Below are 16,728 nucleotides of genomic sequence, written 5' to 3' on the forward strand. Positions count from 1 at the left end.
GGTATTTGGTCTAAAATTTTCTCAAATTATAACTTATTAATTTGATTTTGTATGATTTGATTTAGTAAACAATAAGTTATTTACCTGGTTAAATGTGCTTACTTGGACAAAAAGTGCACTTATTTATATTCTTTTGTTTTTTAAACAAAGTTATACAATGATCATTTTATTTTATTTTACATCATTATTAAAGGGCACCCACTAATGTGGAACTCAAATGAACCATCCTATTAATCTATTAATATACAGGCAGAGCCTTCTGAACAGCAGAGGCTGTCGAAGGTAGACAGCCAAGTGTGTTTTTCCCAAATCACCCGATTAACATCGAGTGGGTGTGGGAGACGTGGACTCATGCTGGGCGGAGAATGCGAATGCGGAAGCTCTGTTCTATCTGCACAGAGAAAAGAAAACGTAGCCTCCCGTTTTCTTCGTTCTTGTTATTCTTTTTGGTGGTGCACCGTGTCGTCGCTGTAATTCAGCGGAGTCGAACGCTGTCAGCTCATGGTACTCCAAGAGGTCGCATAATAGAGTCCGCCAATGGCTACTGTGGCGCAAGCTTCCTGCATTATCAGATTCCCTGATTTTCAACAGAGAAGTCTCGGGTTTTCCCGCCAAATCCTTGGTTACAGCAATACAGCCTCCCCCATCCATGGCGCATATCGCATTCTACGCCAGGCACCCGTACGGACGAAACGCATCTCCATCATCAGTTGCTCTGCAGCAAATAAGCCTTCTCCTTCCACCCAAGTCAGGTACCGCATTAAGGTTCAGATTCTCCTTCCTCCCCCCCCCCCCCCCCCCCCTTTCGTTTTACCATTTCAGAGCGTAGTATTTAGGTCTCTAGGATGAGTTCTCCATGGAAATTATGTCGCTGCTGTTGATGATGTGAATTTGTTGTTTAATTGAACTTAATTTGCTGGGAGATTGGTTGAAGCTCCAATTCCTATTATTGCGAATTTTGCATTTTTTCTTGTATTGTGCTTTTGCAATCAGAATTCAAGTTAATAGTACTGAATATCAAATTCACTTTCGAAAATCAGAATGGCAACTGGATTCAGTTTCAAAGTGGTCTTTGCATTTTAATAGGCTGATTGCCATTGAAGGCGGAAACTGAATTGTATATAAATCAGAAGTTATTCCATCCATTTGATAATTGTAATATACATGATTGTGGAATACTAAATTCAATATAGAGAACCCTTTTCATTGGTCCTAATTTAGCATCCGTTGGCTGGCATTTATCCTCAAAGGAAGAACTATAGCTCCTGTTGTCTGTTTAAAGAGAAGACTCCATCTTTCTGAATGTTGCTTTGTTAGGCTTCTTGGTGTTCACATCTGAGGGACAGGCAGAAACTTCTCTTCTAATAAATTTTAGCTTACCGTTCTGATTTTTTTAGAGTAAAAAATGAAATTCCTTAGAAAAAAAGTATTCCAACCTTTATGGGTGTCAAGATGATACACCACAATACTAATCAACAAAACAGATCAACATTACAAACTTGAAGCTCAATTACATCCCAGGAATTCCCCCCGAATTTGCTCTGTTAACTAATTGTCCTACATTTAGCTCTCCACTATCCATAACCTGTCATTCATCCTTCATTCTCACATTGAAGTTCTCCAGACTTGTCTACTGGGGCAAAACCATCTCGATTTGTGTCTTCAAATCAGATTTCTTGTCACTTCCCTTCTTCTTCCTTCCCTCAACCCCACCCAACCCAACTCAAAAACTTCATTCTAACCTCCTTCCCCCTAACTTCCTTAAAAGATCCCAAGTCTTCAACCCCCACTCTCTCTCCTAAAAACTCCTCTTTACCCCCTTCTTCACCTCAGCCCTTATCCTTCTCAATTCTCTCCTTTTTTTTCTATTTTTTTCCTCTTTTTTTTTCAAATTGTTCAAATGTAATTCTTGCAAAACCTCCCCCACCCCAAAAGAACAGACCAAGTGATTTACCCACCTTCGCAGCTCTTTCCACCAACTTACTGATATCCACTTCTTCGTTTTGAGTAACCTCAGAAATTCCTTGAGCACTGACCCCTTTCACCTCTGACTCCTCCCTTCCCCCCCCCCTCCCCCTCCAAGATCTCTTTTCCTTCTCCCACCCCTACCTCCTTCATACCAACTTCTCCATATGAAATTCCCAAAAGCCTCTTTTTTCTATTATAGACCCTATTCTGTGGACTACACCCTTCTGTCCCAAACAAGCACATCATCTTTCCCCCACCTCCCCTTTCCCCTTCTTCTCCTACCCCTTTACTTACCTTCCCTCTATCTATCGACTCAACAAAAGCAACAGTTATGTTTGGATCAGTTGGGCTTACCTCTTCATTGCACAAACCAGCATCAATCCCTTCCACTAGGACATCATCCCTCTCTTTCTCCACTGTTCTGGCCTCTCTAACCAGTCTGATTTTTACTAGTATTTGGATTTTTACACTATAAAGAACAGGAAGATAACCAAATGTGCAAAGAGGAATGGCTAACAAAAATAGATGAGGCCATAGGAACTGCTGCGGTTGATGTTGTTAGCTGAACTCTAGTAGGTGTTAATAATTAAACTGCCTGTCCAAATAAGTTCTGATTCCTAGGACTTAAACAAATGTACTTCCACGAGAAGAGATTTACCGAGTTAGGAATATGCTGCCCTTTATTCCATTTTGTTTAGTGGTTTAGAGGGTAAATGAACACACGATCTACTGTTTTGTACTGATTCTTCTTTTCCTTTAAGTACAAATGAAGATCTTTATGGTAGATCCTTTAAACCTTTTTTTGCTCATGGTAATTCCTTTTCCCACTTAAAGTTAACATCTAATTACTATTTGGGAATATAAGTTTGTTCATGGTTTTCCTCATGGTAATTCTATCTCCCACTTAAATTTAATATCTAATGACTATTTGGGAATATAGGTTTGTTTGTGGTTGTTTGCCTGTAATTCTCCATATCTGTATTTTACACTAGCTTGCCTATCTACATTTGAAGCCATCTGATTACTCTTATGAAAACTGAAAGTTGTTATTAGGTATTAGAATTATGCTTTTTAATTAGTTAATTCTTGAAAATTTTTCTTTCTGCAGAAGGTTTCTCATGGCTTAATGGTTGGTGGAAAGACATTTTGATCTGATTTTCTTACTTTTCTAAATTGACATTTTCTTTAATCCTTCTAGCTGATGTTAATTTCCATTTTCATGTTATATTGATATCCTTATTTGTTCAATTCCGCTGTTGTTTAATGGGGATTGTTTGTTTGCACAAAAGAACTTTTATGATCAATGGTTCTCTTGTTGCTTTATTTTGTACTTTTTAGTTGAGTTCTATCACAGATTTACATGTCATATATGTAATTTTTGGATTCATAGAATGCAAATTTGCATGCAAACTAGAATATGGCCTCTGTGTTGTTCACATGGAACCTACAGAAAGTGAAAGTTAGTGGAGATTTTACTGAACCTGATTAAATCAAATGACGTTTTCTTCTCTAATTTAGTTACTCGATCCAATGATTTTGATATCAGGTTTTTTTTACAAGTGAAGCTTCCTTGTAATTATGACTTTGTTTGTGCTTTAGTTCTACAGCCAAGATACGGAGTGAAGTCCTTTCTCCCTTCCGCTCTGTTCGTATGTTCTTTTATCTTGCTTTCATGGCAAGTGGTGCTTTGGGAGGTCTAATAGCCACCACACAATTGATTGCTGCACTGACAAATTCATCTAAAGCAGCAGCTGCCCCTGAGATCTTGAAAGGACTTGCAATAGACATTGGAGCTGTCTCTATTTTTGCATTTCTCTATTCTAGGGAGAACAACGCTAAGAATGCTCAACTAGCTAGGCTCTCAAGGGAGGAAAGCCTTTCAACCCTTAAGTTGCAGGTGGATCCAAACAAGGTTATCTCTGTGAGCTCCTTGAGAGGAATTGCACGGCTTGTCATCCTTGCTGGTCCTGCATCTTTCATTGCAGAATCCTTCAGGCTTAGTGAACCTTTTACTGAAAACCTTATTGATCGAGGTGTACTGGTTGTGCCTTTTGCTACTGATGGGGATTCGCCTAGATTTGAATTTGAAGACAATGAGGAGATGAAGGAGATAACTGCTAAAAGGAGGCGGCTTTGGCAGCTGGTTCCTGTATATGTTTCTGAATGGTCCCAGTAAGAGTCTATCCTAAGATTGGGAAGTTAATTTTATTTCACAGCCCTTCAACTTATCTCCTGCTTGCAGGTGGTTAGATGAACAGAAGAAGCTGGCTAATGTCTCCCTTGAGTCTCCAGTGTAAGTGTCCTGACTGGTTGCTTACTTATTAAGTTATTATAAACCCTCAGGGATACAAATTATGAATATAGTTTATGAAATACATCTCATTCTACAGTTTGTTCTTTCTTCCTTATTTTATTTGTTTATTTTTCTTTTTTCCTATTCACTCTTTTCTGTTTCTTTGGAGGGGGTGTAGTTTAATTATATCAGATGCAAGTCATCACCTCTGGTACGGCAGTACCCATCAAGTGCCTTGAATTGTTAATAAAATGTTCTACTGAGTTGGTATTAGATGTTGGATCCCATTGTAGGATCTGATGCCTTACAAACATTTTACTTATTAAATATATGGGTCCTTCCATGTCACAAAGTTATGGTTCTTTATGCTTATTCTGAAGGTATATATCTCTACGGATGGATGGTCGTGTCCGTGGAAGTGGAGTTGGTTATCCTCCATGGAATGCCTTTGTTGCACAGTTACCGCCAGTAAAGGGAATATGGTCCGGTCTACTTGATGGCATGGATGGAAGAGTTCTCTGAAGGAAATTTCATATGCTTTGTGTACTGAAAGGTTGGTATTTCCCTTCAAGCAAAACTACATTAGCTCTACCTATTTCTTGACTTGTCTAGTAATTTTTTTGGCCTTTTGTATTGAAGATAACCTTTTTTCTTATTTTCATTCCTTACTTATACCTGCTTTGTTTCTGAATATTGCATTTAACATTATATCTCCACTTCTTGGCTTGTTTCATGACATTCATCTTTAATAGCTCTATTCATTTCCGGACATTGATTCAAGTAATCAAAATGATGAAGCATCCATTGGGGAGAGGGAGAAAAGGAATAGGATAAAGTCTTCTGAAAGGAATTTGGAGGAAAGGAGAGTTGACGGGAAGGAGGATATGAAGGAGAAGATTGCTGATAAAGGGAGAAAGGATGAGAGAAAAGGAATTTTAAAAAATTTTTTTGGAAGCCGAGTTCAGGTTGAGGTTGGAGAGGAAAGTAGAGAGGGGGAGAGGGAGACGAGGGGAAGGGATAAAGCTGAGGAACTCCCCAAGGTAAATACCCTTGAGAAGGGAAGAGTGGGGATTGATCAACTAGCAGACAGACAGGTGGCAGTTGGTAAATCTCTTGGCCTTTTTCTTTTTGGGGGGATGAAGCAGTGGTGAGGAAGGCAATTGAACACTTTGAACAAAACAAGAGGAAGGAAAATAACAAGAGGAAAGCAGTTGGGGAAGGGGGTGAAATTTGGGAGGAATGAGAAGGGAAGGAAATATAACTTCTTGATGAAGAGTGAGGAGAGTTGTTGGTAATGATGCAGGTGAGAGGGAGAGGCTTGAAAGCCTGTGGTAGTTTTTGTGTTGGTACTTGGGCTCAGCCTATTTTTCCAAGAGGCTGATTCAAGAGATGGGTGTTCGTTTCTTTCTGTTTTTCTTTTTGGGGTCGTTGGGGTTGTAAGATGTTTGGGGGTCTTTTTTGTATTGGGCTTTGGGTGCCTTGTTTCTCCTTAGTTTTGCTTGGAGGTGTTGCCTTAACACCTCTCTAGGTTGTATCTGTGTTTTTCTTTTTTTAATAAATATTCCTTTTTACCATAAAAAAACTTGTAGCCACATTATCTAATTCTTATTTCTCACAAATTGTTGATTTCACAGACAAGTAACTCAGTGTTTTGTTTTTTGGTGACCAACCAGACCAACCTCAAAGATACATGACAACTCCAACTCTTGAGTCTGATGGCTATATTCTTGAATGAGAACCTCTTTAAAAAACCTAGCAACTATGAACTCAGAAGTTCTCTCCACTTGTTTATACAACCGGGCCACATAGTTGTTAAGGCACCCACCTAGGTGACAAGGCACCCAGAGGTGGGGGGCCGCCTAGCATGAATGCCATGAGTTATATTAGAAAGATGCTTGACTCACATCTTTGTTTTCTGCAACATTTCAAGCTTCAATCACTAGCTACTGTTTTGTTTTGGTTGTTTGACTTCACCTTTCAAAGTTCTGTCTTCTTCTCAATGTTTGGTTCCAAAGAAAAAATCCCCACCTCGTGAGCTTGATTAGGATGATCCTCAGCATTTATTGCTTTATGAAGTAATATGCCTTTAATCTGGCCCATTATCCCAATTTCAGGAAGTAGATCTTTGTGTTTTAGATTGTGGTAGCCCTATTGATCCCACATGACTCTCTGCTTAGGACGTGTAACAGCAAAATAGACATTGGCATGTCTCTCTTTAGGTCACATCATTGCCTTACCAACCCCACCACCCTCTTGCTAACGCCATGTGTAGTAGCCTAGTAGACCCCATGTGGGCTTTCTATTTAGGCTATGCTTGGTTTGAAGGAAAAAGTAGGGAAAGGTAGGAAAACCTATACCAGGTTTGTAAAGGTTTCCCTACTCTTTCCTTCACACCAAACACAGCCTTAGGATGCATAGTAGCCTGATAGTCCTGATCAACCCAAACTCACCCCACAAAACCTTCTGTTTAGGTTGTTCACAACCGATAGCCAGATCAGCAGATGGCTTTGAATTAGGTCACATGGCAACTCAACAAGAACCCACATGACCCTGGAACTTGAATGGTATAACTGGAGTCATTCCAATCAGTTTAAAACATGCTTACATGGATGTTGTTTGACCCAGTATGCACGAGTGTGGTGTTTTATTGAACTCTCTCTCTCTCTCTCTCTCTCTCTCTCTCTCTCACTGTAATCTCAAGCACTTGAATAATTGTGTTCTCCGTTGTATGCAGATTGGTCGACAAAGAGAATCGTTAGCTAATGGTGTATGACTTGATGGATAAAGTATACCGACTCTCCATATACTTGTAATATTGGTGTTTTATGGACGGAGAGTTATTTAAAGCAAAGTTGCTTCAAATGAGTGAATCAAATTAATTTACATGACTTATTTTGTTAAATAAATCAAATGCTTCTTTTACAGATTAAAAGGGAACCCTTGATTAATGAATTGCAATAGAGAATACCAGCATTCGGGGACCAGGAATATTCAAGATGGAAGCTTTGTACAGAGTAAGCAACTTACCAGAAATCAGACAAAAAGCTTGTACATGTTGAAAAATAAATGATCCAGAAAATTATATAGATGATCGAGAAGCTCTAAATGTGAATTTTTTTGTAGGTTATCTTCCTTCAATTCAAGAAACATTTTTAAATGTTACTAAAAAATGCTCTGATAGCTCTTGATGTACAGATTTTTTAGTTTCTAATTTAAGCTTGCTGTTTTCTTTGGCCGACAAAAAAAATTAACATTGTCTACACTATTTATTTGAACCAACACGGTGTATTTATTTGAGTTCTAGATATTGTTCTATTTTTTTTATAGATACTCTATTGCTATTGGCTCATTATTATTCTAGTAACGAGAAAATTTGTTATGTACGTGTTTGAATGGAGCTTATTGTTTTTAGATAATTCAATTCAATATGGGGCAGAAAACCCCTGAAGCACTGCACTGTTGAGAGTCCAGAGGGTCAAAATAGAACCCCTGACGTCCTAAACAGATACAAAATGAACAGACGTAGGATGGGTCCTTTATAGAGTTTGATTGATTGAACAGAGGACCCACCATGGTCTCTTTTATGTCATCAGATTGGGATCTTGTTAAGATCCATCTCACAGACAGTTGGTTGAGAATCTTTTTCACTTGTGATTGGAATACGGAAGAAATAGTAGTTGCATTTTACCACCTAGAAGGCAATGTTTTCAAGGATTTTTTTTTTTATGTATCTATCAATCAATGTTTTTATATTTTAACTAATAAATGTGTATGCATATTGCACATTGTAGTTTCAAAATGATGATAACAATAATAATATTTTAGTGCTTTTATTAAAATTCACTAAACAAAGAAAAGTGATCAAACCATAGTGTACTGGTGCATACATTGTCGTTCAACTCAAAGACTTAACTTCAAATATTCTTATAGTTTCTATCAATGTTTACAGCATGTGGTTCAACCATAGAGCTGGATTTATTAGTTTGTCAATTGGACACATTTTTTTGAGTATGTTTTAACCTAAACCATTTTATTGCCAAAAAATCATTGACTTGGTCAACAACCAAATGAGGCCCTTATAGATTGAACCACTAATCTACTTAACCAGGAAAATGGGTTATGTTTAAGACATTATTTCATTTTTTTTTTGTATTTTTAGCCATTTCTATTTTTACTAACAATAATTCTCATTTTTCAAACATATTTTTTGTTTAATATGAAGAGTATATAATATTAATACATGTTCAAAATTTTCTATAAAATTTATAAAAAATATATTTTTTATTTATTTTTATTTAAGATTGTAGGTCCGTTTACCACCAAACCACTTACTTACGGTGACCTAGTTAATTAAATCATTGAACCATTTGACATGGTTAGTGGAATCGAGTGTTAAACATTAATGCTTTTTATTTTTTCTTCCTAATTTTTATCCCATTTTCATCATTAATGAAAATAATTGTCATTTATTACACTTTCTTTATATGATGAATATATGATATTATAGAATGTACCCAAATTTATCTACAATTTTCTACATTTTATATAATTTTATGTATTTTATTATTTAATTATAACATCATGTGCTGATCCATTTGATACGAACAATTGAACCACTAATCCACCACTTGGATAGAAAAACCATTTTGCTTTCTCGATTGATTTTAAATCTTGTATTCCATTTTCATCATTAATAAAAGCAATTATTATTTTCACATTTATTTTTGTTTAATACGATGAACATATAACATTAGAACTGTATCAAAATGCTTTATACAAAGCTTATATTTTTATTTTAGTTTATATATATATATATATATATATATATATATATATATATATATAATATTTATTACTTAGTTATTGTTGGTTTTAATCATCGGTTTGTGGTTATCTCATATGCATGCTATCATCCTTTGTCTAAGATCTGACCATGGCTTATGTTGTTTTTCTTCTTGGTTCAAGCATGTCGTTGTGTTTCCATCCTTCTTGGCCTGATCTCCAACAATGGGGTTGCTTTGTGTTTGCATTCTCATTAGTTCTAATTTGTGCCTATGAGGAGGTAATTGGACAGTGATTCCCCCCTCTCTCTCCATCTCTTATCCTTCACCCTATTCTTTTGGGTTGTGCTTCTCTGACATTATTTGGCTGCAACCCCTTACTTTGACCTCTTCTTTGCTTTTTTTCATATGGATTTTGCTCTTGTTGGAGGAAAGATTCAAATTATAAGAATGTTAACTCCCTCCCTCTTATTTTTGTTTGTCTTGTTTTGGTTTTGTCTTTATCCTATTTTCTCCCCTTGAATGCATGTGAAGACCTCTTGTCCCACATTACTTAGGAAAAGAGTTAGGGTTAAGCTTATCACTAGATTTGTTGTCTCTATGGGTAGGGGCCCATAAGAGGAAAGCACTATACAATGCTCACATGCATGAGAGGGGGTTGGGGGTGCTTTTCACACATGTGTGTGTCAAATCAGGTAAACGAGTGCACATTTACCAGAATCTTGTGGATTGTTTTATCTTAGAGACCAATTTGCATTCACCCAACTACACCATAGGAGGCAAATGCGATTTTAAGGAGAGTGACCAAGTGGCATGACTCAACCTTATTTTGACTACATTTCTCAGTTCCAGTTTTGCACTTTGGGTTTCAAAAGCATTGAACAACAAGTTCCATTTTGCCTTCTAACTTCTATTTTTATAACAATCTTAAAGCCGCATTTATAGAACCTACCTCTACTACCCTTATCATGGGAAATCAAATATTGTCAACAATTCTTGATTTCTCCAAAATTGAGCCATTTATTGGAACCAACTACAAGCATTGGAGACAATGCCTTCTCTTTGCCTTAGAATAGTTAAGGGTATCCTCTACTTTAGTTGAACCAAACCTAATAAATATGGAGGAACTAACTTGTTCTGTTGTTGCAAAACATTAGTTCACACCTAATCACCTCTACAAGAACCATATCTTGAACTGCCTATCCAATGAACTCTACAATGTCAACTACTCCTACAACTTTGCCTATGAAATTTGGAATGCTTTGGACAACAAATATGCTATAGAAGAACCTAGAAACAAAAAATATGTTATTGTAAATTTCCCGCATTTTACCATGAAAAAAGACATGGACATGTCTACCAAAATAGATGAGTTTCACGAACTTGTGGGGGAACTAGCAAAAGGACAACATGTTATTGCCTAGAGGTGTAAATCATGTCGTGCCGCTTGCAGCCTAGCATGGCCTGACCCGACTTGGATTGGCCCGGCACGATAACACACGAGTTGTGCCAGGCCCGACACGATGGTCCATGTCGTGTTGGGTCTAGGGTTTTAGGTCTGCAGGCTGGGCCAACACAGCACGATCGAGCAAGCCGTGCCGCCCGTAACCCGGTCATACACCACCCATATATATTATATATATTATATATATTTATATATATTTTTATATATAATACATTTATATAAATTATAATTATATAATAATATATAGTATATAATATATTAATAAAATAAACAAATTTTTTCAATTTTATTATACTGATTTATTTAATTATTGTATATATAAGAAATTGTATACATCAAAGCTCATATAAAATTAAAATTTTAAGTTTTTTTTTCAATTTTTTAAATAAATAAGCAAAAATAGCTTTGGCCTGGTCCACTATCTGGCTTGGGCCAAGGCTTCGCCCACGAACCAGCCCGACCCGCAATACGGGCCTGTATGGGCTTGGGCCGTAGGTTGTGCCGGGCTGACCCCCCAAGTTATCCTAGGGGAGGGTGGCACAACCCGAGATGGCATGCGGGCTGGCACAACACGACCTGCACTTTGTGCGGGTCACCCACCTATTTTACACCTCTAGTATTGCCCGATGAATTTGTTGTTAGTTTTCTCATAGAGAAATTAAAAGGACTTTGGAAAACCAAAAGTCAACTTGACTGAAAATGTTATTGCAACAATGGTAACCGAAGTAAACTTGGTCGATAAACCGAAGGAGTGGGTGTTGGACACTGGTGTTACTCAACACATATGTGGGGCCAACGACTCCTTTTATGAGTACACAACTCAAACTAAGGGAGAGAAAGTCTTCATGAGAAACTCACAAACTTCGAAGGTCATGGGCAATGGAAAAGTGCTCATAAAATTGACTTCATGAAAGATCCTAATGCTGAATTGTTGCATGTGCCAAAAATCAGTCAAATTTTGGTGTTAGGTGAATTATTCAACAAAGTAGGATTGAAATTCACACTTGAAGCAGACAAGGTTGTATTAACGAAAAACAATGTATTTGTTGGAAAATGATATAATGTTGGTGGACTGTTTGTACTGAATATTTATGATATAATTATGAATAATAGTTATTCTTTTACAAATGAAAAGAGTTTTCATTTAGGAGATCTTAAATGAAACAACTATGTAAATTAAGAGTTTTCAATGTTCCTATTAATTTTACAAATGAAAAATGTCAAGTATGTGTAAAAGAAAAATATGTCAAAAAACCACATAGAAGTGTACAAAGAGAATATGAATTACTGTAATTTATACATAGTGATTTAGGAGATCTTAAATTTTATGAAGTTAGAGGAAGAAAAAAAAATATTATATGACTACTGTATGTATGCAAAAGTTGTTTTACTTAGATCAAAAGATGAGACTGAATAAGCTTTTATGACCTACAAAACTGAAGTAGAAGATCAATTAGGAAAGAAAATCAAGAGACTTAGAACTGATAAAATGACTAAAGGAGAAAATGGAATTATACATGAAACTATAGCCCCTTATCAACCAAAATCAAATGGAGTTGAAGAAAGACTTAATAGAACTTTAAAAGAAATTATGAATGCCATGTTAATTAATTCAGGTGTACCTTTGAACTTGTAAGGGGAAGTAATTCTAACGACTTGTTACCTTTAAAACAGAATACCTCCCAAGAAGAAATGACAAATATCTTTTAAAATTTGGCATAACAAGAAATCCAACCTAAACTACTTAAAAGTTTGGGGTTGTTTAACAAATGTTGGAATACCTGAACCTAAAAGAAAGAAATTAAGACCCAAGACTTGTAACTGTGCATTTATTGGATATGCACAAAATAGTGCAACTTATAGATTCCTTGTGATTAAAACAACATAAAATGTTGTAGAATACAATACAATTTTTCCCATTGAAAAATGAAACAATAAATAAAAGGAACCACCCCAAGTCTTCAACAGAAACCAAGAATAGGAACTAACTTCTCAAGAAGTTAGTACTTCACCTTAGGGGTGAGCATTATTGAGTTAAAACTAAAATACCGAACTGGAAATTTCGGTTTCATTTTTTTTAGTTCGGTTTTTTTGGTTTTTGGGTAATTCGGTTCGGTTAATTCGATTTTTAGGAATTTTGGTTTTCAGAGTTAGAAATTCAGTTCATTGAGGAAACCAAATTAACTAAAATTCATTATATAATATGTAATATATAATATGCAATATATAATATACAATATATAACATTTAATATATAATATGCTATATATTTATATATTAATATATTATATATAATGTATTATAATGAAATTCAATTTCATAATATATATTATAATAATATTTATTATAGGTTATAATAAATAATATTATATATATTAATTAAATTCGATTTTTAACCAAAATAACCAAAAATCAAACTAAAAGTTTCGATTTTGGTTATTTTGGTTTTCTTGTAATTCAGTTTCAGTTTGGTTTTTATTATTTTTATTTTAGTTTTTAAAATTTCAGTTTATTCGATTTGATTTTTAATTGAATAAGCCGAATGCTCACCCCTACTTCACCTAGTCCAGAAAACATTGATTCTAATAGTCAAAAACTAAACTTAAGGAGAAGTAAACGACAAAGGAAAGAAACAAACATGGGTGACAGAATCTTCACATTTCTAGTAGACAAAGACCTAATAACATATCAAGAGGCAATAACCTCCCCTAATGCAATATTCTAGAAAGAAACCATAAAAAATAAAATAGATTCTTTGATCACTAATCACACTTGGGAACTTGTAGATCTCTCACTGAAACTAAGGCACTAGACAATAAATGGGTATTTAAGAAAAAGTTAAAACCATATGGTATAATAGATAAATTCAATGCTACATTAATTGCTAAATGGTACATACAAAAGAAATATATAGATTTCTCTTACACTTATTCCCCAGTTCACCAAATGGATGTAAAATCAAATTTCATAAATAGGGAATTAAAAGAAGAAATTTGTATTAGGTAACTAAAGGCTTTATAGTACTAGGAGAACAATGTAAACTAATTAAGTCTTTGTAAGGCTTAAAACAATCTCCCAAAGAATGGGATGAAAAATTTAATAGTATGTTGATTAAAAATGGGTATAGCAGAAATTGTTCCGATAAATGCATCTACTACAAGTTTGTAGATGATAAATGTGTCATGATCTAGTTGTATAGTAATGATATGTTGATAATGGGAACAAATCTGGATATAGTGAAAGGCATGTGAATGGAATGCAACAATACACTAACAAGGAGGATGTCCAATTTTTCATAAACCTGGGGGTATTTTAAGGGATTATTGAAATCAGAGGGTATTACTTAGGTGGCGTTTGATTGCACTTTTTAGATGTCTGAATCTAAAAACATTGTTTTTCAAATACCATCTTCGTCTGGTATGCCCTCTTATTATAGATCTGAAATTAGATTTCAGATCTTAATTTCTAAGAGGTGGAGCGGGTGCTTGATGCGGTCAAACGTAATTTAGAGGTGTGTAAAAGACATAAGTGTCCTCAAAGAAATTTTAATATTACATGTTTTTGTCCTTCATATAACTCGAACCAAACCCTCATTGCGACCTAAATGAAGTTCCACCACCATCGCCGTCATTGCACTCTTTGTCTTCCCGCCGCCACCACTGCAGCGGTTCCTTCTCTCTCTCTCTCTCCCCTGTCTTCCCATCACCGCTGCTGCAACTTGTAGCGGTGGCGGTTCCTTCTCTCTCTCTCTCTCCCCCATGTCTTCCCGCCACCACTGCTGCAAGTTACAATAGTAGTGGTTCATTCTCTCTCTCTCTCCCCCCATGTCTTCCCGCCACCATCACTACAAGTTACAACAGTAGTGGTTCCTTCTCTCTCTCTCTCTCTCTCACTCGCTTGCTCTCTCCCCCTCCTATCTTCTCTCTATCGCCACTGCAACTTGCAACAACGGTTTGGTGAGTAATAATAATAATATTAATTATAAATTATTTTTACTAATTATACATTATACATTATTTTAATATTTTTATTAAATATTAATTAATTTTTTAATTTTACTCATTTCATTTATTAAATAGTAATTATTAATTATTAATTATTAATTATCTTTATTGTTTCAATATTATTTTGAGGTTGAAAATTATTTTCTATGAGATAATGCAAATTGAATTCAACATTTCCAAATAGTATGTTCTAGGGGTAAAATATTAAAATCAGTGAATTTCAGATGGTAAAGGGTTGATCGAACACAAACAAACTTATGAATTTAGAGCCTCTAAAAAGTAGAAAAGCACATTTACTTCTTTTTAGATTTGAGACACAAAAAATATTTTTTTAACTTTTCAGATTTATCAAACGCCACCTTAGTCCATTTCACAAAACCCAAGTTACTTTAAGAAATTTACCTTTTATTTTTAATAAGCAATAGCCAAAAAATTTTACTAATGGGCAATTTTGACCATATCCATTCAGAACAACATGCTTACTTTGGTGCAAGGTAGAGAACTTGTATTCATGAATGATTTCAATCAATAACAACTAAGAACAACAAGGAAGAATAGTGAAGGTGCCAATTGGTTGGTTGGTAAGGTCTCCAACTGGTTGTAGCGGAGACAAGATCAAATCCCACTTGCACTAGGTTGGGGAGTTATAGGTGTACAGGATGACCTACCCACGTTGTGTAGCCTCATCACCCATAGAGATGGAAAAAAAAGGAAGAATGAAGTTGTTAAAAAGACCCTAAGATCAGCATGTTTTTGAATTTCTATCATCTTATTGAGACTGGACCTAATAGGCTCAACATAAGTAAGCACGTTAAATGAGCACTTGATAAATATTTTGACAACTGTCAAAAGTGGGTTTTAATCTTTTTCAAGGGTGGGCTGAGGGTATTTTAAAGAGCATGTGTCAAAAAAAATTTTAAGTGCTCATTAAATGTGCTTACAACATTGTGCCTACCTAATCCGAATTGCAATTTTAAGCCTTGTCCCAACTATATAGGGTTCATTACATAATCCTATTTTACTATTTCCACCTAAGTCCTTTTCAATCTACAATCTACCTCTACCTCTTTTAACCTCTTCAACTCGTAGTAGACCACTTCTTCTACATGTGTTATAGATGGTGTTTTACCCTTTATGCACGTGACCAAAACACTTTAATTTACTTTCTCTCATTTTATCATCTACCTATTGGAGCTACTCCTAGGTTATTTCGTATTATATTGTTTCTTAACTACCTAATTATCCTTACAAATGTTTCATGAATTTTCATTTTAGCTTAAGTAATATTCACCTATCACATAACACACTAGATTTACCCCTTTATTTTATCCACTCATTTCTGGTTTGAAAACGATAAACTTCAAAATCCATTTTTTTAACTTTCATTTTGACTGTTTCAGAAAAAAAAAAAAAAAACTTGTTTTTGCTTCTATTGTTTTCGGTCAATAGACATCCCATTCTCCATCATGTTGACCAAAGATGATTCGTTTCACCCCTTTAACATTGACAAAGCTGCCAAAATTAGGGGTAAATCTATAAATTAATTCAATAGGAAAGTAGGGTGAATTTGATCATAACCAACATTTGGACAATCTTTAGTTCCCAACCTCATGAAATTCCAACTCTTCTTGTGATATTGGAGCTATTCAATTTAAACCCATTGTTTCTTGGTGACCGGTAAGATGTTTCCAGCACAGCTGGTTTATATTATCCTCCAATGAGATCCAAAGGTTTTTCCCCCTTTCAGAATACAACAAATTTTCAGCCTGATATACCTAGGTCTAGATTTTAATTTCTTCAATTGGTTCCCGAAGATTTTGAGGAAATGACAAGACTATATTTTTTTGAGGTTTCTTCCTAAGAGATTTATGATTTCGTGGATTATATCTTCCAACACTAAAGAAAGCATGGTCTGAAGTGGTGAAAAACGATTCCAAGACTATAATTTTATAGAAAATATGGTTCTTGATAGAGCACAATAATAGGACATGTCTAGTTGGTTCAAACATGTTTGAATTGGATCCAATGACATCCTATCTGATCCAATTATTAAAAACTTAAATCTAAATTTGATTTGACATATAATTTAATCTAGGGGTTTCCAGTCAGATTGGATCTGAACCCACAAATTAATTTATGTAAATATAAAATACTAAATTTATTAATTATAAAATTCATATATATACATAATTATATATTAGTTATGAATATAACTAA

The 16,728-nt window shown here is 35.2% G+C and overlaps 1 protein-coding gene across 3 annotated transcripts; it reads left to right on the forward strand.

The window, feature by feature from the left end:
• The first annotated feature begins 329 nt into the window (after positions 1-329).
• Positions 330-7,644, forward strand: LOC148865160 (LOW PSII ACCUMULATION-like protein). Of its 3 annotated transcripts, none has more exons than XM_088980708.1 (7): positions 330-752; positions 3,568-4,140; positions 4,211-4,261; positions 4,642-4,814; positions 6,996-7,070; positions 7,187-7,275; positions 7,385-7,644. In XM_088980708.1, exons 1-4 carry the CDS (start codon positions 538-540, stop codon positions 4,781-4,783), a joined length of 981 nt encoding a protein of 326 aa, XP_088836834.1. In that variant the 5' UTR covers positions 330-537; the 3' UTR covers positions 4,784-4,814; positions 6,996-7,070; positions 7,187-7,275; positions 7,385-7,644. The 3 variants fall into 3 exon arrangements, with proteins under 3 accessions (XP_088836834.1, XP_088836832.1, XP_088836833.1); XM_088980706.1 differs by having other exon boundaries at positions 6,996-7,047; XM_088980707.1 differs by having other exon boundaries at positions 7,187-7,644.
• Positions 7,645-16,728: the final 9,084 nt, after the last annotated feature.

The sequence above is a fragment of the Nelumbo lutea genome, chromosome 3, assembly GCF_056320005.1.
Source record: "Nelumbo lutea isolate HS-2025 chromosome 3, American lotus-T2T, whole genome shotgun sequence".
NCBI lineage: Eukaryota > Viridiplantae > Streptophyta > Magnoliopsida > Proteales > Nelumbonaceae > Nelumbo > Nelumbo lutea.

Bases quoted from the DNA above. Each gene is read 5' to 3' on its own strand.
- LOC148865160 (XM_088980707.1), top strand. From the start codon at position 538: ATGGCTACTGTGGCGCAAGCTTCCTGCATTATCAGATTCCCTGATTTT. The intron at 4,141-4,210 runs GTAAGAGTCTAT...TCCTGCTTGCAG, and splicing joins TATGTTTCTGAATGGTCCCA to GTGGTTAGATGAACAGAAGA. The intron at 4,262-4,641 runs GTAAGTGTCCTG...CTTATTCTGAAG, and splicing joins GTCTCCCTTGAGTCTCCAGT to GTATATATCTCTACGGATGG.